At 42.4% G+C, this 22,888-nt stretch overlaps 1 protein-coding gene across 1 annotated transcript in view; it reads left to right on the forward strand.

The window, feature by feature from the left end:
* The window catches only part of ABI3BP (ABI family member 3 binding protein), a 312,077-nt gene that overhangs the window by 286,865 nt on the left and 2,324 nt on the right, over positions 1–22,888 (forward strand). Inside the window, exons 52-55 of the mRNA XM_084636731.1 lie at positions 8,032–8,111; positions 10,373–10,402; positions 12,325–12,486; positions 20,415–20,537. Of these exons, the coding sequence (XP_084492857.1) occupies positions 8,032–8,111; positions 10,373–10,402; positions 12,325–12,486; positions 20,415–20,537 (395 nt within the window). The remainder of the gene's footprint in view (positions 1–8,031; positions 8,112–10,372; positions 10,403–12,324; positions 12,487–20,414; positions 20,538–22,888) is intronic.

A 22,888-nucleotide genomic window follows, 5' to 3' on the forward strand; every position in this document is an offset into this window, starting at 1 on the left:
CGAAGTCTGCAAAATGTAACAAAAATAGTGTTCAACAAATCCAATATGAATAAAATAAAATGTTTATCACCTACATTTCACCTACATTTCGTACACTAAAAGTGGCCACATAGAATGCTTTTTGGTGTACTTGGGATCAGTGTGGTTGATTATTCCATTAATAAAATACCTCATGCGGCAATAGCTTCTTAAAATATAGATCAGCATGGTTGGCTTAAATAGCAAACCAGGATGTATTGTATAACTAGTGAAAAATATGTGATTTGGCTCTAATGGGGAATTTTCATGGACTTGACCCATCATATAATAAAACAGATATAAATAAAATACATGGTTTTATATCCAAACTTTCATGAAACATACGGATAGGTTTCAGTTAGTACCATGCTGCTGCACTGTAAATCAAGGGAAAGACATTTGCAGCTTTTAAGTTATAAACTTGGATTGATGGTGCACATTACTAAACCATTCTTCACTTTGTTTGTTTGTTGAGAAAGCCGCTGTTGGAGAACTCTTGTGGTATCTGGCTGCCTCAAGTCTCCTTGACCTTTGTCAGTTTGGCATATACCCTGGGAATGTCATAGAGACCACACTGGTGGCTCTGATAGGTGGTCTCCTCCTGATGATCAGGGATCTCTACCGATGCTGTTGGTCATGATTAGGGCTATGATTTTGTTACAGAGGTCACAGAAATTGTGAATTTGAATAGCGTGTGAACTGTTGGAAATGGCTGTTTGATTAGCCCCACAAACTGAGCAGCGTTGCAACCTGACGCATGGGGTCACAGTGCCACCCAGGGTTGTCCTGCCGGCTCCTCCAGCTATGGGGAGCTGGGCCCAGCCCTGTGGGACAGAAGCTACCACTGCAGGGTTAATGCAAGGTGAGCTCATTCTCCAACTACCCTCCAGACCTCGCCTTTCAGCACCCTCACTGTATTCTTGGGTATGTTGATGTAGAAAAAACTACATTATTTGGTGACCTTTCCCTGACTTATTTTTCCCTGCACCCCGCCATGAAATTTACTAAAAATTTCCATGCCAAACTCGTAGCATGAATCATGATGTGTTTTTTATTCACTAGTGAATCCCAGGATGTCAGTACAGAGCCTGCCCTTCAGGGGATTTGGGACTCAGGAAAGTTGAGTTCTTTTCTTAGCTGTGCAACTGACCTGCTGTATATGACTTTGGGCAAGTCACTTCACCACTCTGAGCTTCTATTTCTCCCTCTGTAAAATGGGGATAATGATCCTTATCATCTTCCACAGAAGTGCTTTGTGATCTACCGAAGAAAAAATTTATTTAAAAGCTTAGAACTGTTGTTACCACAAACTCAACTTTTCTTCAATACACACAATGAATTAATAAAATAGGAATAGACATCATGTGCCATAGGGAAGGCGGGAATTGCTCCACTCTGAATAATTCCTTCTATTTCACCAAAAGTGTCATTCTACACCAAGAGTTCTTCTTCGAGGAGTGTCCCTTTGGGTGCTCCTCTTTGTGTGAATCTGTGCCAAATGTAATCTGAGATTTTTAGTAGCAGTACCTGGTTGGGTCACACATACGTTGTCCCCATCTTGTGCCGCGTCTGGTGTTACATAGTGCTGTGTGACCAACCCCCCTCAGTTCCTTGTCTGCCGCTCTCAGCTTGAGACAGAACACAAAGTTTATAACCCAATTAGTTAGTTCAGTTAACTCTTGCCCATTTATTTTTCTTCTCTTAACTGAAACAAACTCCTAAGAATTTTTTTTTATCAGTATACCCCTTAGCGTAGTGTAGTTACCCTCCCTCACGGGAGAAGCCCTAATCTAAGGGGCATGCCCAGTTCCCCGGGTTTTAAACTTTGTGTCACTTGCCAGTCATCAATCCCGGTCTGGGATTGGCATTCAGTGTGTCCACTACCTTGGCGAAATGCACATTCCACGGAAGTGCTCCCACTGCCACATTTTGAAAGCCCGTGCCAGGAAGATGAGAGACCTACAGCTAAAACTCCTCATGATGAAGAAGTCTCTGCACCCAGTCTCTGATCCTGGATCACGGGCCCCTCCTGGGCATGGTCTCCAACAGCAGCATCTGAAAGAGGTTCCCCACCACCCTCTCAGAGGAAGAAGCACTCCCCCAAAAAGGCGACAAAGAAATAGGCTCCAACCTCACTATGTTGGGAACCTGCCAAAAATAGATATTCGCTGACCTGTCAGACACATCGGTACCGACTGCACCAAGGTCATCCACCACTGAGGTACTGGGACCATCCGGTACCGTGTGAGCAAATGAACCTAAGCAGGCTGGCTCAGAAAAAGTCAAAAAAGGGAAACTTACGATCCCTGCCTTGGTACCGATGCAGCCGCTCAAACATATGGCACCGAGCAGCTGGGCAGCGCTGCAGTCTCTGGCCTCCACAGCACCTAGTGCACGACTCTCAGCACTGATACTTGCAATAAAGGTATTGGTACCACCAACAGCGTCCTCCTTCGTACCGATGCTCTCGATAACGGAGCAGTTTCTCCACCATAAAGCTCTTCTGGTCTTCTCAGCACCAGAATCTCCAATCCTTGAGACCGACCTTACTCCAGCACAATCGGTACCCTGCCAACTTACCACACCACCCAGATCAGCTCCTCCTTTGTCCAGCGACAAGGATGATGACGATGAAGGGGAAATCTACTCCTCCCATCACTCCTCGCCTATCCGCACAGCTACTAGACCAGGATCACCAGAGCACCATGAATACTACCCCGGACCTGAAACTCAAGGATGGTACAGACACCCCTGGATGCCGCCACCTATGTCATTTCCATCACTGTGGCCTCACTGGGACCCATGGCTGCAGAGCGCCAACGCTACCCTAAGTTTCCCAGTCCACACAGGGAGAGGTCGAAGTATTCCCCATCACCCTCTGTACCTGGACCCTCTGAACCTCCAGAAGAGGCAGTGGAGGAACTGGAGGAGACTTCGGATCAGGAAGTCACACCAGCTGCCAATTTTTCATCCTTCTCCACAGATGAAGCTATCATGCCCCCACCACACATGATGGGGGATAACTTTAAACAGTTCCAGGAACTATTTAAGAGTATCGCGGATTCCCTGAATATATACTGCTGGAAGAAGTTGCGGGGTCCCAAGACAAGTTGCTGGACATCCTCCACACTTCAGCCTCCTCCAAGATTGCCCTCCCAATAAATGAGGCTCTTGTGGACTCGGCCAAAACCATCTGGTACATCCCAGCAACAATTCCACCCACCTGCAAAAGAGCGGATAAAAAAAATACTATGTCCCTTCCAAGGGGATGGAATTTCTATTTTCACACCCTACACCAAACTCTCCGGTGGTAAAGGCCATGAATAAGCAGGGCAGACAAGACGATTTCAGTTCCATGCCATATGACAGGCACTAGATTGGATCTTTTTGGGCATAGATTTTCCTCTTCAGCGTTCCTACCAGAATCCCGATCCTACAGCTCAAGATCGCTAATTACAAGGCACTGATGGGAAGTGGGAGGGGGCAGATAGGGGACGGGGGCCAGGCTGTTTGGGGAGGCACAGCCTTCACTACCCAGCCCTCCATACCATTTTGCAACCCCGATGTGGCCCTCGGGCCAAAAAGTTTGTCCACCCCTGCAGTAGACAGAGACCACTCCCTTCTCAGCCCTCATCCCAACAACCTCCCACTAAACAACAGTTTTGAGAGTTTGGTCAAGGACATCTTCTATTGCTGGAACCATCCGACACCATCCATCCATTCGGAGACCATCTGACTCCATTCCATCCAGCGTGGTGAAACATCACGACAGACAAATGGGTACTAGAGATTATCGAGACTGGTTATTTCATCCAATTTAACTCCATCCTTCCTACCCACCATCCCTCCCTGTCCCTCTTCAGGGACCCTTCTCATGAACACTTACCACGACAAGAGGTAAACCACCTCATACGTGTGGACACAGTAAAACCAGTACCAACACAACACAGGGGAAAGCATTTCTACTCCCATTATTTTCTAACCCAGAAAAAAAACAGAGGATGGAGACCCATTCTTGACTTAAGAAGCCTCAACAAATTTGTGAAGATCCAGCGATTCAGGATGGTCGCACTTGCAACAATAAATCCAGCATTAGAGTGAGGGACTGGTTCTCACCCTTAACTTCCAGAGTACATATTTCCACGTATCGATACATCCTTCACACAGGAGGTTTCTCAGATCTGTTCTCAGCACAGATCATTACCAATACAAAGTACTTCCTTTTGGCTTGTCTACGGCTCCACGGGTAGTCCTTGCAGTGGTGGTGGCTCACCTATGCAGACAGGGGGTCGTAATGTTTCCCCTGCTCAAAGCTTCGACATGAGAAGGGGCGCTAGAAGCTACTCAGAAGACAGTAGCTCTTTTCATGCAGCTGGGTCTACAGATAAACAAAAATCAATGTTCCCACTCGTGCAGAGTCCATCGGGGCCTACCTCGACGCTCTGGAAGCCACAGAAGTCACACTCCCTATGCACAGAAACTATGTGACTATGGAATTGTTGCATCTGCTGCAACATCTCAGCCTCCTACCTGCCAAAGCACCACAGCAGATGCACTGAGCAGAAAATTTTCCTGGGACCACAAGTGGGAAATGAACAGCAGGGTACTGCAGAACCTATTCAGACACTGGGGCTTCCCAACTATAGACCTCTTTGCAACAAACCAGAATGCCAAATGCCCATACTTCTGCTCCAGAGCAGGATCAGAATCCCAATCTCTCAGCACTGCTCCAGAGCAGGACTGGGATCCCAATCTCTCAGCAATGCTTTTCTCCTCAAATGGGATACGTATCTACTGTACACTTTTCCTCCAACCCTTCTCCTAGTCATGGTCATGCACAAGATAAGGACGAGCAACTCCAGAGGTAGCCCCCACGTGGCCCAGACAAAGGTGGTTTCCTTACCTCCTGAAGATGGTTGTGTGCCCACCACACGTTTGTCCACTTGTGCCTCATCTCCTGTCTCAGGATACAGGCCACGTCTACCACCCGAACCTAGCAAGACTCCACCTGAAGGCATGGCTACTCCATGGTTCCGTGACAGTGAAGTGACCTGTTCAGAGGAGGTAAGGGACATTCTTTTAAATAGCAAAAGGCCTACTACACGATATACATAGCTACTTCTACAAATGGAAGAGATTCCGTCCCTGGTGGCAGAATAGGCAAATAATGGCAACTACCTCTCCTTCACCGATGGTCTTGGATTACATCCTGGAATTCAAGAAACTGGGTCTTTCAATGAGCTCCATTAGAGCGCACCTTGCAGCAATCGCAGCATTCCACCACAAAGTGGACTAGTTCTCCATCAGCCTCACACAGCACTATGCCATAGAGAAACACTCGCCATCAGATGCTCTACTTGGACTTACGCTCTCCTCGCGTCTACTTCAGAGTTTTCACACTAGCGATTCTGTGATAGTGAAGGAACCTTTACTTTTTTTTATAAGATGAAAAAATTCCCTCCCCCCAGGTAGATTTTCTGCATTTAAACATCATATGGCTTATTTAAAGTGACCTTAAAGCAGCTTGGATACCCACAGTGCTGAGCATGCAATAAATATTTAAATTAGATTAGATAGGCTTTTAAAATAAAAATAATGAACCCATGGTTATGCTTACAAATGTAGACGCCTCATTTACAAAATATTTGCCCATTATGAGAACACTTGCGAGTATTTCTGTTTTGTGTGAAGATTTACAAAAATTGAGGCAATTGTTAGTTTTATGCGTTAAACTTTGAAATAAAAATTATCCTACCAAGTAGCTGTGGGAGACTGTCCTTTGGTATTTGGCCATAAAGAACCTACCGAGGGTAATCAGCATGCTGCTCAGGTCTTCAGAGACGAAGAAACAGTTGGAAATTCCACGGTTTGGATTAAACTATTCAGCCTCTTTGTGGGGAACTTTTAAATGAAGTGTTGGCAACCAAAGCATGAGAATAGTGGCATGTTTTTTAAATTTTGTCTCTTCAGATCATTTGATCTCTTGGAAATTTGCTACTTGGGAAGCAGGCTCTTGCAGCTCCAGTTCATAGCACTTTGATAAATTCACCAAGCACCCACTTCCATTAATAAGTGATTCTTTGTGAATCAACGGGAATATTTAATTGTCCAATATAACATTCAAGATAGAAAAAAACCTAAATGCCTGCTCATTGTTTTGAAAATGTGTCCGTTGTTTTGCGTTAATTGCTAATTTAAAATGTACTCAGTTGCCTACTACTTATTTATGTCAGGGTTTCTCACATCCTCCAAAGCAGGGGCTCTACCTTGCTGTGACCGCAGAATAAGTCCTCTAGGCTTTACTGTAATACAAATAATGATAATGAGGAAAAGAATAAACTATTGTTTTTCTGTACACTCCCCACACTGCCTAGAGCTCCTGGAAAGCTGCTGTTGGAAAGTGAACCACAAAGGATTTTGAATGTTAGAGACTTTGGGGAAATTACCTCTGTATCTTCTCTTTTTCTCAACCACATTCCTTACAATAATTTAAAAAACAAACCAAAAAACAACAGGAGCTGTATGTGTCTCAAAGGCCTCAGTGAATGGGGTAGCTTTCACGTTTGCATGACAGGCACAAGCTGACAGTCGTCAGTTCAAGGGAAGGAACTGATACATTACCTGAAACTGGAACAGAAAGAAGGGAAAAGAACATGAACAGGAGCCTTTGTACAGTAACATCAGCAAGATGTGCAATTTTCCGTTGCTCCAAGGCAGGCAGATCACCACGGAGGTGTATGTTATAGTTGTTAATGTAGGCAGGTGATGGTATCTGATAATATGCCGATTCTGCGTGGTTTTTAGGTCAGTGCTTGGCTGTGTGGGTGGTGAGGAAAAAACACATTGTGCACTGACATTGATATTCTTACCCATATTGCTAGTTCAGTACCTCAGACTGCATCCATTAGCGTGGGTGCATCACACACAAAAAGACATCAGTGTAGGAGAGGAGGGGATTTGGGAAACAGCTTTGAGTGGAGTGGCCACGTTTGGCTCAGCCATGTATGGGGTGTACAGGAGCCACTTGGTACCAGGTAGCAGCCCCGGGCCTTACTGCTATAAGGAAACGGGAATGCTCTGGCCACCTCTCCTCACAGCACAGCAGCAGAATAGGAAAGCCACAAATGGCAGGGGCCCTGAGCACCATTAAGGAGAAGAGGAATGAGAAGCCGGGCTCTCCCCAGGCGGTAACAGTAGGGAATTGGCAGCAATTGTTCAGCCTCCTGGATTTGAGTTGTGGGGATGGGAGCAGGTCTTTGCTTTCTGCAAAGCCACATAGGCAACAAAGCCAGAGGAGGGACCTCAACGGCGCAGTGTGACTGGGATCATTCTTGCTTTTCTACTTTGTTTTACTTTTCCTGCATTCTGCCTTGGTCCCAACTAGAGCTGCCATCTGTCCAGGTTTCCCCAGGATTGTCCCTTTTTTGAGGTAGCTGTCCTAGGAAATCGGTAACAGAGCTCAGTAGTACATGCTGCCAGCTGTCCAGTTCTATGGGCTCAGGATCATCCCATATGTCCTGCTTTTGCATCCCAGAGGTAGCAACCCCACTCGGGAGGTAGGGGAAGAGTGTTCAGGAAATATTGGTGTTTAGGCCTACGCCATAAAATATTGCTGTGGGGAAGGTTAAGAGAGAGACATCCCCAAGTGAGGTGCGTTGTTGTTAAAGGACTATATATCGCACTGAGGTATATTCAGACAGTTGGATCTTTCGCCAGCCCCACCTCCTGAAAGACATACATTACTTGCTCCCCTGCCAGCATGAACAACAGGATAAGGTACCACGGGAGCATTAAAACAAACAGTAAGGACCTGCATGCGAGCTCTCTATGCATAGACAGAGGGGTCTTACATTATTAGGAACAGTGTGTCTAACTGTTTTCAGAGTAAGAAGTTTGATACTTTATGCTCGTCCAGGAAGCCAGTAGCATCAGAGAGGGTGTATGCATGGGTGGTTTGCTTGACCATGACAATCAAGAATACAGTGTGTGTTTGTTTCTAATTTTATTCTCCAGTTATGAATTCCAGGTGAAACCCAAAAACCCTCTCGGTGAAGGTCCAAGCAGCAATAAGGTCCCATTTAATACTGAATCAGGTAAGAGCTTAACAGATGTATCAGTTTATCAGTGAAAACCATGACAATGCGTTCAGCCAAAAAGACAATGTAAACTTTACCCCTATGTGTTTTTGATTATGGATGCAGTGTAGCCTAGTGTACCGGGCGCTGGACTCAGACTCGGGAAACCTGGTGTCCCTTCCTGCTCTGCCACTGACCTGCTGGGTGGCCCTGGGCATTTCACTTTACTTCACTCTGTGTCTCTGCCTCCCCGTATGTAAATGACAAATTCCCATACTCCTTTATGGACGCAGGAGACAGTTGTGGTTTAACTATGGAGGGTGTACAAAGGCTTACACTGAATCCAGGGATTTTTTTTAAATGGGTAGTGTGGCATCTTAAATCCAAAGCTTTGTTATAGTAGATCCATGTTTATGTTTGTATCCCTCTATCAGATCGCTCTGCAAACAGACAGGCCTTTGCACACAGTGATATATAAGGGATTTACACACACAGCACACTTTTGCAATTTTGCTTTGTTGCCCATGCTTTTCTCACTGTCTGCAATATAGGATTGTTTTAATTGTATTACTGTTTATATCACGATAGTGCCTTGGGGCTTAACCGAGATCAGAGTCCCTTTGTGGTAGGCACTGTATGTGTGTGTAAATAGATAGCTGTCTAGAGAGAGAGAGAGAGTCACTGCCCAAAGTGACAGGTTTCAGAGTAACAGCCGTGTTAGTCTGTATTTGCAAAAAGAAAAGGAGGACTTGTGGCACCTTCATCATTGGATGAAGTGAGCCGTAGCTCACGAAAGCTTATGCTCAAATAAATTGGTTAGTCTCTAAGGTGCCACAAGTACTCCTTTTCTTTTTGCCCTAAGTGGGTTACACTCTACATAAACATAAATACTTGCTGCAGGAATAGGAAACAGAAGCACAGAGAGATTAAATGACTTGCCCCAAATCATCCAGCAGGTCACTGGCGGATCTGAGAATAGAATCTAGGTGCCCTGGGTCCTAATCCCAGTGTTTTACCCACTGGATTGACGCTTAGTGGAATAGGGTCAATGTGAGCATAGGAAATATATTCTTTAAAATTAAGGATTACTCATTTAGCAGATTGGTATAGGGCCCTCAAAAATATGTATCTATCTAATGCATCTGGAAGCTAGAGTGCTATTTGGAGCTTTGTCATGTGTGTAAAATGGTGCAATAAGCAAAGTTAGGGTGACCAGATGTCCGGATTTTATAGAGACAATCCTGATTTTGCGGGCTTTTTCTTATACAGGCTCCTATTACCCCCCTACCCCCGTCCCTATTTTTTACACTTGCTGTCTGGTCACCCTAAGCAAAGTCCCACCTGACTTGGCTATGGGGAACAGAAAGAATCACTCAGTATGGCATTGCACTATCTATCCAAGATCCAGCTTCTCTAGAAGCCAATTACAAAATAGCTATTGACTGCAATAGAACAGGAGCTATTCTTATATTTAGAGTCAGCTGCCTATTGTTGATAGTACTCTGAACTAGTAAGCACTTACTGTGTACCATGCCTCTTTAAAGGGACACTATCAGGTTTAACATTTTTAAGTCAAATCCTTCAGTGCTTTCTCACTGAAATTAATGGGCGTTTTAACAGAGTAACAGGTAAATGGAAAATGAGTAAGGAATTCAGAATATGTCCCACATATGTTAAGAAAAATTGATACCCTCTTGTGTTACTAATGTATCTTAGATTATTAAACTTGAAAGAACCATTTATATTTTAATGCCATTTCATGATTTCGGATGGTTATTTTTTTCCTTTCACTCTGTGTGGACAATGGAAATAAACTGGTCGGTTTCACTTTTCCCTAATCACTTTCCACACGTTCTCCATTTCTCATTCTCATGGACTAATGTAAAGCTGCAACATTTGGGCAGCAGGCACTACAGAGGAATTCTTTAAAATAATAATCAGTTGTCTACACTGAAATTTTAAAAATGCCATGGAAATATGTTGGTTGATGATAAGCTTTGTAATCTTTTTTTTTTTTTAACCAAACCAAATTTTACTGGTAGTGACCCATTAATAATGTTTTAAAAGCTCAGTGATGCGGTAATTCCAAATAGTTACATGAGCAGTTTATTTCTTTAACTTACACAAAAATGTAGCGACCTCAACTTCCCAAAATTGTTGCTGTTTTACAGATTATAGTTTATGTCAATCATAGAAAATCACTTTCTAGTGTGCTTCTGTAGAAATATCAGGAGAGGTTATTTTACAGTGTCTGATTGCGTGTTTGCTTTTCTCCCCAGCGGACCCAAGAGTGAGTGAGCCAATTTCAAGTAAGCCCTTTATGCATAGCATACTCTAATCAGAACGTTTTTCTGAAGTAAGATAACGTCCTACTTTATGACAGGAGTGGTTGTGCTGTCCCAGCTACACATGCCATGGAACGGAACAGCATTCACACATGATTTCACTTCTTCCATCTATGTAACTTGTAAGGAATTCCTGCCAGTCTAAATGTTTACCTGAGCACAGCACAATCAATGTGATTTGGTATTCCCGTGGCAGCTAAAATGGCTTGGAACCAACGTACACAAATGAGCCATGGACAGCTTGTGTTTTCTCAGCCCTGTTGTTAAATCAATAGAAAGTTCTGTAAAAAGAATACGCTATTTCTCACTTAGTAAGTGACTTAACAGAATGCAAGTCGAAGTCCGCTATTTGTCTGTCATTGTGCTGAAATGTATGCCATGAAAAATAGTCAGCTTTGAAAGGCTTTAACCCAGTTCCTTCTGAAGTCAGTGGTAACGTTCCTGTTGACTTCAGTGGGAGTTGGGGCAGGCTCTAAAAGAGCAGAAGAGACCCCTTTCAGCCTAAGGGCCTGTGTTTTGCACTTAGTACTGAAGTTGCCTTTAAAAATTTGCAAATAGCCTACACTGTGGAAAGGAAGAATATCTCATCTTGTTTATCATGTAGTTTGCTGCAAATTAACGGTGCCCTAATTTGTACCCTCTCTGTTAGAAAAGCTGTGGAATCACAATTCCCCCACTACTACTGTATATTACCCACTTTTATAAGTTGTAGCTGTATCTCAATACACATACAAATATTTGTCTCCCTGACATGGCAATGCACGCTGTACATAAAAGGGCCAGATTTTGATCTGAGTTACAGCAGCCTAAATCTGGAGTAACTGTTTGCCTCAGTGGAGTTATTCCAGACTTACACCAGTGCCAGAACCAACCCCAAAGTCAGTTCCTTCTGTGAAAAACTTGGAAACGTGTTTGTAAAATTTCTTATGACTCCGTTTCCTTGGTCATTTTTTGTATTGCTGCCTGTCTGAGTGTGTAGAGTTAAATCATAAAAAGGTTGTTAAAGAACCCAGGAATGGTAAAGATAAGACAGCCTCTTGGATCCACTGCTTCAAAAGAATTAAGAGAATAAGTGCTGGGCCATCAGTTGTGGGGAGAAGTTACCTAGCTGGCTCCATCCAAGGTAGGATGCTGTTCTCTTCCCAAGACTAAGCCTGAGGTCAAAGGAGACCTAACCCCTTAAATGTGCTAAAAAGTTGGGTGAGCTGAGAGCCTGGCCAAGAATTGTCAGCAAAAAAGGCTGACAGTCTGAGACATTCAGGGAGAGGACTGCAATCAGTGTAGGCTGTTCCTCCCAACTCAGAGATGGTGAATAACCCAGACCACACTAAGCAGTGGATGGAGAGGTTAAGCTTAGGTAAGGAGATATGCTTGTAGGTTTTGGTTGTTTTAAAATCCACTTCTCTAAGCACTGTACACCTTCTGGGCAAAATAAATGACACTTTGTTTGAAGAAGCTCTTTGTGTATCACTGCAAAAGTATGCTGACAGAGGTCCCCAAAAGAGAAACCCTGGCAGGGACCAATCCCAGCTGGACTTGCTGAATTATTCACGGTCGATACGTAGGAGGCTGTAATCCAGATCCTGGTCTGAGAGTGGGTGAAATGTGGAGAGGGGCCTGACATGTGTGGGAGTGACTCAGTGCGACTCTCAGAAGGCACAGCTGTGCAGCCTGCCAGGGACTGGGACACACGACTCCTATATTTTGCTGCTTACAAATTCCATAAAATATCCTTCAAAATGCAGGTGACTGGTGCTGTTAATATGTTCCAAGTAGCATCCTTTTGCATTTGGGTTTCTGGTCTTCTCTACTCATTTGAATGTGTTTGTCACGCCTAGTTTTGTATGGCAGTATCATTAATTCGCCTCTTTCTTTTTCTCCTGCAGTGGGAAAAGATGCCATCTGGACTGAAGTCCCATTCAATTCCGACTCCTATTCAGAGTGCAAAGGGAAACAGTACGTCAAGAGGACCTGGTACAAGAAGTTTGTAGGCGTTCAACTGTGTAACTCCCTGAGATATAAGATTTACCTCAGTGATTCACTTACAGGTAAGGGAAACCCAAGGCAGTGTTAATGTATTTTTATAGCTGTGACCCAAATTACACGATACACATACAGTCATCTAGGTTCGTCATACCCATGGGCCTGGACTGAATGGTTTTAAAGGATGATCAGGAATGCATATGCTACTTACCTTGCAAATGTGGATACGGATGTTCCAAGATTCACAAGTTACTATTAATACTACCTGTTTTATGGTACCCAAAACAGTGCTGGACACTTGACAGAACATTTACAAATATAACGGCCCTCTCCTGTCCTGAAGAGCTTACATTCTGTGGTGTCAGTCTGGCATTAAAACCCTGTGCCTGCACAGTTCTTCATGCATAGTTGGGGCCTAATATTAGATGGGATGCCATAAGAAACAGAGAAGACAGGAGCAGATGCGATGCAGCAGGGATTACAATACTCTCCTGCTGGGACCCAGTTTGGCCTGTAAACACCTTGTGGCTCTTTTCTGAATGATGACTTTTATGGGGATTGTTTTAATGTATTTTCTACACATGGCTTTGTATCTCACTGTAATCTTTTCCTCACCTACCTTCACTTTTTTGTTTTAAATCATGCCCGTTTGTTTTGGGGGTTTTTTTTAAAGCCCTGTTCCCCCTCAACCCCAACATACACGCTTTCATTATTAACACTAGCCTTCTTGACATAGTTTCTTACCCCTCGCTCATTACACTCAGGTTACTGAAACCCTCTAGTAAGTGCTGGCCTCTGTTTTGTTTCTTTGTCTGCCAGTGGTTTGGTTTATTTCCAAATGTTTGTTGTGCCTTGATACACATGTGCACTCATCTCGAGAGTTATACAAAGCTTTTGTTTCAGTTTTCCATTTATTTATTGATAAATTGTTGGGCAGTTTTTGGGAGACCTCTCATCAGGAAACACTTGTTGGTGCAGCTCCTTTGGTGCTACAACTAGTAGGAGAACTAGTGCAAATGTCACTGGTTTTACCACCTTGCTCTGTAACTCTGCTAAAAGTAGGTGTAGGTGACACGGGGCATGTATAGACTAGGAAAATAGGTTGTGTTTTAAAACGTGGTGGGTGAGGTGATTTCTAAACGTGGACACTGGTACCTAATGTAGGCAGGGCAAGTTGTGTTTAGAAATCCATTAGCCTGTCCTGGTCATCCCTGGGTTCCTCCTTGCTTCAGTATAGTTGCCCCAAGGCAAAAAACTTCAGTATAGACAAAGTCTCAGTCACCACCACTGTGGTGTTTCAATGACAAGGGGTACCACTGTAGAGCCCAAAATACGAAGAGTAACACAGACCCTGTGTAACCTATGGGGGGATTATCCCCCCAAAGGTGAGAAGTAGGCTGATGTGCCTATTACGTGCAGTCGTACCAAAACCCAGAAACAGTCGCTGAAAGATGCAAATTTTAGGGCCTGATCCTGTCAGGTGCTGTAGACCTCCCATGAGCAGCTAATTCCCTTCCACCCTTTCTGAAATCAGTACCCCAGAGCTAGCACCTCACGGAATAAGACCCATAGTTGAGAGTAGGGAGCAGGAAGGAGAGCAGAGAACATATAGGGATGCTGGACAGACCATTCCAAAATAATAAGCAGCTGTGCTGCCTGGCTCTTCCCCTCAGCCCCAAAACACACAGGAGGAAACCCCTGTGGGTAATTTTAAGTTAATATCTTTTATGTAAATAGTGTCTTGACAAATTAGTAAACAAGATAGACCATTTTAAAACAAAAATCATTCATTCTTTGCTATGGTACTAGCTATAATCAGAGAGACCAACTGACCGCTCTATTTGGAGTCAGAAAGGAATTTCCCCCCAGATCAGATTGGCAGAGACCCTGGGGTTCTTCAGCTTCCTCTGCAGCATGCAGCACAGGCCACTTGCAGTTTTAAACTAGTGTAAATGGTGGATTCTCTGTAACTTGAAGTCTTTAAATCCTGATTTGAGGACTTCCGTAATTCAGCCAGAGGTTAGGGATCTAATACAGGAGTGGGTGGGTGGGGTTCTGTGGCCCGCAATGTGCAGGTCGTCAGACTAGATGATCACAATGGTCCTTTCCGACCTTAAAGTCTATGAGATGACAAAACTGCCAGTCAGACATAGCACACTGTAACACTAGTTTGTGGAAGAAATAGCCGTGCTAATCTAAACTGTAACACAGTCCTAAATCAGATTAATTAACGCTGCTTCAATCTCAGAACAAATATCTAATGTAGCAATGGCCAATTTTCTTTTATCTGTTTGATTTTGTTGTTGTTCTTGCTGGAAGAATGGTGATTTAACTTGGCAGGACAATCACCAAAGCAGCCAGACTGTATTCATTACATTTACAAAGTATGGCTCTCTCACTTGTATTGTTTAACCGACACCAAATCAGTTGCCACAATATTTGAATGAACTAGAATGTTTATCCAATACATATAACATTGTGTTACATTTTTCACCATTCTTTCACATGGCGAAGGCTAGTGTACTGTAGTGGAAAAATTTCCAGTTCTAAGGCAAAACTCAGCCCTGATGTAGGTCAGTACAACTCCATTGAATTCAATGGAACTATGCCCACCTGTATTAGAGCCAAATTGAACCTGTAATGTCCAGCAAACTGAGGAACCATCTTGTGTTACTGTACCTAACAGAGCCACACTGAGGTCTGGTTTCCATCTTGAAGTGTGTATTCTAAAAGAACCTATTTAGGCTTAGTTATATTAAGAAATTAGTGATCTTCAATTTTTTTTTGGTAAAGGAAGTCCTGATAGCAAACTATGAGCAAGCCTGGGGGCTCAATCCTGTTCTGTTAACTTCAGTGATATCTAGATCAGGTCCTAAGATTTTGAAGGGAGGAAAACGCAACATTTCTCTCCTCAAAAATCCCATTTACCCTCTTTCAAACCCACTAAAGCCTGGGAAGGATAAGCTAGCCACAGCAAGACATAAAAACCTTTATCTGTGGAGATAAGATGCTCAATTGCAGAAATGTTAACATTTTGGGCCCATTTTCTTTACAGTAAACAACTGTGAGATCTACGTGTTGGAAATCCACCCTATTAGCTAGTCATTACTGGGAAACTTCATCTCTTTCCTTTTTTGATATTTTTGCCTCCATGGCTCTGTGTGCACCCATGTGTGTAATATAAAACATGTGGTAGTAAGTTGTGGGCTTTTTATTGGGTATTGAGTGTTACAAAATCCTCAAGAAGCAGAGCACAGCCAGACCTACACTGTGCAAGACCATCCATGACGAGGAACACTGAAAAATATCTAGTACAAAAACATGCTAGAGATAACTACAGAGTAGCTGCTAGTAAATAGTTGGTTATATTTAGAGTTTTGTCAATCTAAGATTTCTCTGGTAGGATCCATCACATATGTTCCTGATTAAGCAGAGCACTTAATCACATGCTTTTCAGTGCCTTGTTGAATCAGAACTGATCTCATGCATCATACTATGATAAATAGTATCATATTGCCCATGCTAATGTAGTTGAAGAAATAAGCTTCAGTTATTTCCCATTGGTACTGTGGGTGTAAATAAAAACATACATATATATGCTATGTATAATACCCACACAGAATATATATAAAAATAATATCTGATGATATGAGGGGCTGTTAAGGGAGTCTTGGCAGAAATTTGGGATGATCCCATTATTTGTCCGTCTGAGCCATGAGTGAGTTATGCAGATCATTTCAAAAGGTCATAATACCTCAAACTATCATAGTTAGTCACTTCCTTTGTTGCCATTTTGCTCATTTATTAGTTTCCCTCTGCTTTTCTCCCCTTCTGAAATATGTTAGAGAGATACTGGTAGGTTTTACAAAACCAAACATCAATATACACTTTCTCCAAGATATTTAAAAAACAAAATTTCCAATGACAACTGTTTTTGTTCAGATTCAAATATTGTAGCATCATGATAGTGTGTGACAGCCTGAAAGGGAAATTCCCTGCTGAGGAAAATTCTGAAAGGTGAGTAATATACATGGTGAAATGTTAACGTAGATCCTCCAAAAAAGATCTATCTATGCAGAGGCCTCCTGAAAGCCACATGGACAGATTTCTTTATAAGCTAAAAAAAAAAAAAAGCTTTTTTGGAGCGTGTATTTATGTTGCAGTAGCTGAAAGCGACTGCGTATTAGTAATACAGACACTGAATAAAAGAGGAAAACTGCTCTATTCTAAACATGCCAATGCTGTTCCTATAAAACAGCAGCCTCTTCTGATCTAATTTAACAGTTCTCCTTAGCACTGCAGTGTAAGCATTCCAGCAAATAATGTCAGCTAAAATAATTAAAAATTTAAATTTTAAATGTGGCCTTCAGCAGCTGCAATTTTGAGCTGCCTGAATATTCTTCATTTCAGTTTATAAATTTATCCAAGAGAAACTCCCTCCTAATGAGCACCGGAGACCAACTCTCCCATGGAAGAAGCACAAATACAGCTGAAAACGAAAACCGTAATACGTGCCTTTCGTAAGAATGGCCATACTGGGTCAGACCAGTGATCCATCTAGCCCACTATCCTGTCTTCTGACAGTGGCCTGTGCCAGATGCTTCAGAGAATGAACAAAACAGGCAATCATTGAGTGATCCAACCTGTCATCCACTGCTAGCTTCTGGCAAACAGAGGTTTAGGGACACCCAGACCATGGGGATGCATCCCTGACCATCTTGGCTACTAGCCATTGATGGACCTATCTGCCATGGACTTACATAATTCTTTTTTGACCCCCACTATAGTTTTGGCCTTCACAACATCCCCTGGCAAAGAGTTCCACAGGTTGACTGTATGTTATGTGAAGAAGTACTTCCTTTTGTTTGTTTTAAATCTGTTGTCTATTAATTTCAGTGGGTGACCCCCCTGGTTCTTGTTTTATATGAAGGAGTAACAACTCCTTATTCACTTTCTCCACACCTGTCATGATTTTATAGACTCTATCATATCCCCTCTTACTCGTGTCTTTTCCAGGCTGAAAAGTCACAGTCTTTTTAACTTCTCCTCAGATAACATTATTCGCTTTTTTGACTGCTGCTGCATTCTGAGCTGATATTTTCAGAGAACTATCCAGAATGACTCCAAGATCTCTTTCTTGAATGGTAACAGCTAAGGTAGACCCCATCATTTTGTATGGATAGATAGGATTATGTTTTCCAATGTGCTGTACTTTGCATTTATCAACATTGAATTTCATCTGCCATTTTAGTTGCCCAGTCACCCACTTTTGTGAGTTCCCTTTGTAACTCTTTGGAGTCTGCTCTGGACTTAACTACACCAGACCCTCGCTAGAACGCGGGATTTGGGATCCATGTGCGGCACCGTGTTAACGTGGGGACCGTCTTAAAATGAATTCCAATTAAAGTAATTACATTTGGGATCCATGGCCGCGAGCACTTTATACGTGAATTCACACTATATAGACGCACATTGTAGCAAGGGTACGGTGTATCTTGAGTAATTTTGTGTCATCTGCAAATTTTGCCATCTTGCTGTTTATTGCTTTTTCCAGATCACTTATAAACATGTTGAAAAGCACTGGCCCCCTGGGGGACCCCACTATTTACCTCTGTCCTTTCTGAGAACTGACCATTTACTCCTCCCTTTGTTTTCTGTCTTTTAAGCAGTTACCGATCCATGAGAGAACCTTCCCTCTTATCCCATGACTGCTTACTTTGCTTAAGAGCATTTTGTGGGAGACCCTGTCAAAAGTCCAAGTACAATATCTCCACTGGATCACCCTTGTCCACATGTTTGTTGACCCCCTCAAAGAATTATAATAGATTGGCGAGGAATGATTTCCTTTTACAAAAGCTGTGTTGACTCTTCCCCAGTAAATCTTGTTAATCTGTGTCTGATCATTCTGTTCTTTACTATAGTTTCAACCAGCGTGCCAGGTACTGCAGTCAGGTTTACCAGCCTGTAATAGCCAAGATCACCTGTGGAGCCTTTTTTTAAAATTGGTGTCACATTAGCCATCCTCCAGTCATCTGAACAGAAGCTGATTTAAATGATGGGTTACAAACCACAGTTAGGAGTTCTGCAATTTCATATACGAATTCCTTCAGAACTCTTGGGTGAATGCCATCTGGTCCTGGTGACTTATTGCTGTTTAATTTATCAGTTTGTTCCAAAACCTCCTCTGTTGACATCTCAATCTGAAACAGTTACTCAGATTTGTCACGTAAAAAAAAATGGGTCGGGTCAGGTAAGGTAATCTCTCTCACATCCTCTGCCGTGAGTGCAAAGAATTGATTTAGCTTCTCTGCAATGCTCTAATCTTCCTTGAGAGCTCCTTTACTACCTCGAGTGGCCAGTGGCCCCACTGGTTGTTTAGCAGGCTTCCTGCTTCTGAGGTACTTAAAAAAAAATTTGCTATTAGTTTTTAAATCTTTGGCTAGTTGCTCTTCAAATTCTTTTTTGATCTACCTAATTTTACTTCACTTGCCAGAGTTTATGCTCCTTTCTATTTTCCTCAATAGGATTTAACTTCCACTTTTTAAAGGATTTATTTTTGCTTCTAACCTTTTACTCTGTTGTTTAGCCAGGGTGGCACTTTGTTCTTACTATGTTTTTTGATTTGGGGTATACATTTAATTTGAACCTCTATTATGATGATTTTAAAAAGTTTCTGTGCAGCTTGCAGGCATTTCACTTTTGTGACTGTATCTTTTAATTTCCGTTTAACTGGCTTCCTCATTGTCGTGTAGTTCCCCTTTCTGAAGTGAAATGCTACTGCGGTGGACTTCTTTGGTATATTTCAAAAGGAATAGCAAAATTTCATGCACAAAGACTAGTCAACCAGAGATGAACATTTTGGCAAGGCATTTCCTCCAAAGGGAGCTTTTGTTTGTATCCTGCCTCTGCACAGAGTCAACATTTAGATCTATTCTGATGCAGCAAGATTGTTTATCTTTCATTTGGGAAGACATTGATAAATTGTTGGTCCTTGTTTGGGAGGATTTTACCTGTAAACTTGAACCTAATCATTGAGTTTAAGGGAACCAGGATTTAGCCCTTAAGCTCTTTGGATGTTTTATTGGTTTCAGAGTAGCAGCTGTGTTAGTCTGTATTCGCAAAAAGAAAAGGAGGACTTGTGGCACCTTAGAGACTAACCAATTTATTTGAGCATAAGCTTTCATGGGCTACAGCCCACTTCATCGGATGCATTGATTGGATGTTTTATGTTATCAATCTTTGCTCATTTTAAGAATAATATGTAGGAGAGCATTAATGAAGCAATGATTCATTTATCTGAAAATATTTTTTCTATAGGTCCAGTAAGAGTTAGCTTGGTGTTTTTTCTCATGCTTCTCACCTAATGCATGAGTGGATACATATTAGCTATTTAGTCATCTCTAGAATGTGAATTATACACACATTGTAAGCACAAAAATGGAGAGCAGGCTTGAAGAATCTGGCCTGCTATGTGTTAGATGTGGCCTATAAGAATTTCTCTGGAGTAATATTGGATTGCTTTTTCAATAGAACTTAAGAATGGCCATACTGGGTCAGACCAAAGGTCCATCTAGCACACTGTCCTGTCTTCTGACAGTGGTCAATGCCAGGTGCCCCAGAGGGAATGAATAGAAAACGTAATCCTCAAGTGATCCATCCCCTGTTGCCCATTCCCAGCTTCTGGCAAACAGAAGCAGGATCAGATCAGCACTGATGTTATATAAAATATACTAATGTCAGGAGGAAAAAACATGGAAATTTGTGCTTTTGTCAAACAAAAGTGTTGCCTTTTTCATTAATTGGCATTGTGTTTGGGCGTTTACACAATGCTGTAAAAACAGAGTTAGATCTTAATTGGGGGCAGCATCAGACCTAATATTGAGACAAAATGAATACTGGAACTCAACACCTGCTCAACTACAAAGGAACTAACAAAAGCTTTGATGTTGTTGTTCTTCAAAGAGTTTTCCTCATATTTTCTTTCCATTTTCAGGACAATTTTACAACATAGGAGACGAGAGGGGACATGGAGAAGATCATTGTCAATTTGTGGACTCATTTTTAGATGGACGGACAGGGCAGCAAGTTTTTCCAGACCAGTTACCAACCAAAGATGGTAAGTTCTAAAGACTGTACTTGTAACAAAACTCTCCAAATCTCCCCCAACCCCTTGGTCTGATTTTTCTCCTGCTGATGGCTTTCAGGCTAATACCCAGTCTGAGTTAGACAGGGTAGAGTCTCAAATTTAGCTATCTTCCCAGATCAAAACTATCCTTCGTGCCTGGGCATGATGCTATTCCACCACATGCCCCCAAAACCATTAAGGATTAGCCAACCTACAGTTATCAGCCACCTGGGAGTTAGACGGTGTAAGAGTGATGCAACCTTTTATCCTGAAAAGGAAAGCCCTTTGACGTGCTCTTCACTTGTGGGGACAGAAGCATGATCTGAGTGTGGGACAGCATCAGGAGCTTCCGAGTTCTAATTGTGGCTCTGACACTGAATTCTGTGCTCTGCCTCAATTTCATCCATAATTTTGCATAACAGAGCTAATGTTGTGTATTTCCATCTCGGGCAGCATGGTGTGGTTTGATGATGAACAGTATTGTGATAGAGGGAAATTGTAACTAGTATGGTGGTAGATGGAAAGTTTAAAATATGAGAGAGCTCTTACTAACATTTTTTTCATCAGTGTTGCACATTAAAAGCCTTTAAAGAAAACCATTGTCTTAGCCTTCCTGCCAGTCTGTAACTTTATGGTCACGCTGGCATGGTTGGTTTTAAAGTGCTATAAATCAGCAGAGTTGTGCATTATATAGCTTTGCTTAGTGATAATAACGAAAGACAAACTGGAAAGGAAAAATTAATTGTGGGGAGGGAATTCCTACTGCAATTCAAATCAGATGCCTAGAATCCTGAGAAGCAGCTGTGCATGGACTAGATGTCTTGAACTGTTTTCTAATCACAACTTTGAACTTGAGGCATAGCCTTGGACAAGTGACTTAATCTCTCTTCCCCAGATTTGTCATCCGTAAAATGGGGATAATTAAGCCTTAGTTACCAATACCAACCTCACAAAGAGTTGAGACTCTATACCTCAGACTTTTGCCAGCATAGCTACGGTGAGGTGTGATTTGTCACTGACATAGCTGTCTGTACCAGCGAAAGCCTCATGTGCAGATGCAGTTCAACTGGCCAAACTGCACTTTTGATGCACTTGGAAATCTTTGCCAGAGTAGCTATACCAGTATACTATGCCAGCAAAGCTCTCCTAAGTGTAGACCTGGCCTTGTTTACACAGAAAAGATTCAGGTATGCCAGTGTAATTAAAGCACTACAACGGATCATAGGGTGTCTGTAGTCCTCTGGTATACCTTATTACCCTTCCTCTATAGGGAACTGGAATAAGCTATATCAGCATAAGGCATCCGCATTACGGGTTGCACATCTATGTTGTAAAAAAACTGAGGTATTTATACCAGCACAAAATCAGAGTATAGACCAGGCCTTAATGTTTTAGGTGCTTTCCACATTAAAAGCACATATTAAGCCCTAAACACTAATAAAATCCCCAGAATTGAACTGTTATGTCCAAAAAGAATAAATCTGAACCTCTTGCAATTGCCTTCCTGAGAGCACATAAATAAGTTTGTTTGTATTCAAGCTGGCATTGTCAAGCCAGTAAAGCTCAGAAATGCCAGATTTAGTTTTTAAAAGCATTTATACACAAGTACAGTATCTGGTAAGCTTACAAAAACAGAATTAATGTTTGCCTTCAGGTATTGAGCTTAACAGTTTATACCTCAGCTGTTAAATCTTCAGAAAGATCATATTTAGAGAAGTTTCCACAAGACAAGTTCAGTATGCATTTCACTTGAAGTTGCTATGTTAAAAGCTAACTTGGATTTTTCCCAGTGTTAACATTACTGGCCGTTCTTCTCCAGAAGTAAAACCAATTTCAGCAGCTGCTCACTTTTAAAGCAGAAGGCTGCAACTTTTAACTTTGTCCCACTCTCCCCAACAGGAGGCATTTCTGTGACTCCAGGGTGGTGCCAAATAACCACTATTCTGTGCTGGCCCTTTTCAGTCTACCCACTAGGGTTCAACCCAATCAGAATCCTCTCGCCATCCCCTTGCAAGAGGAATTGAGGGGACATATGAAAGCCTCCCCCATCTTCTTCCAGGCTCATAGGGTTCCCTAATAATCTCCTGGGTGTGTTTACCTCTGGGAGCTGGCACCTTCACAGGCATTAGATGCTAGCTGCAATGAAATTCCACTCAACTTTTAAACTCTGTCCTTACTCCTCATTAACCTCACACCAGGCTTCCAGGATACTGCAAGAAAAGTGGGGAAAAAAAATCCACCAACTGTATCCCTTGTCATTCTTGCCCCAGGGAAAATTCCTTCCTGATCCCCAATACTGGCAAACCCCACAGCATCTGGAATACAGTTCAGACATGCCTCTA

The sequence above is a fragment of the Lepidochelys olivacea genome, assembly GCF_965140295.1.
Source record: "Lepidochelys olivacea isolate rLepOli2 genome assembly, chromosome: 1".
In the NCBI taxonomy this organism is placed as follows: domain Eukaryota; kingdom Metazoa; phylum Chordata; order Testudines; family Cheloniidae; genus Lepidochelys; species Lepidochelys olivacea.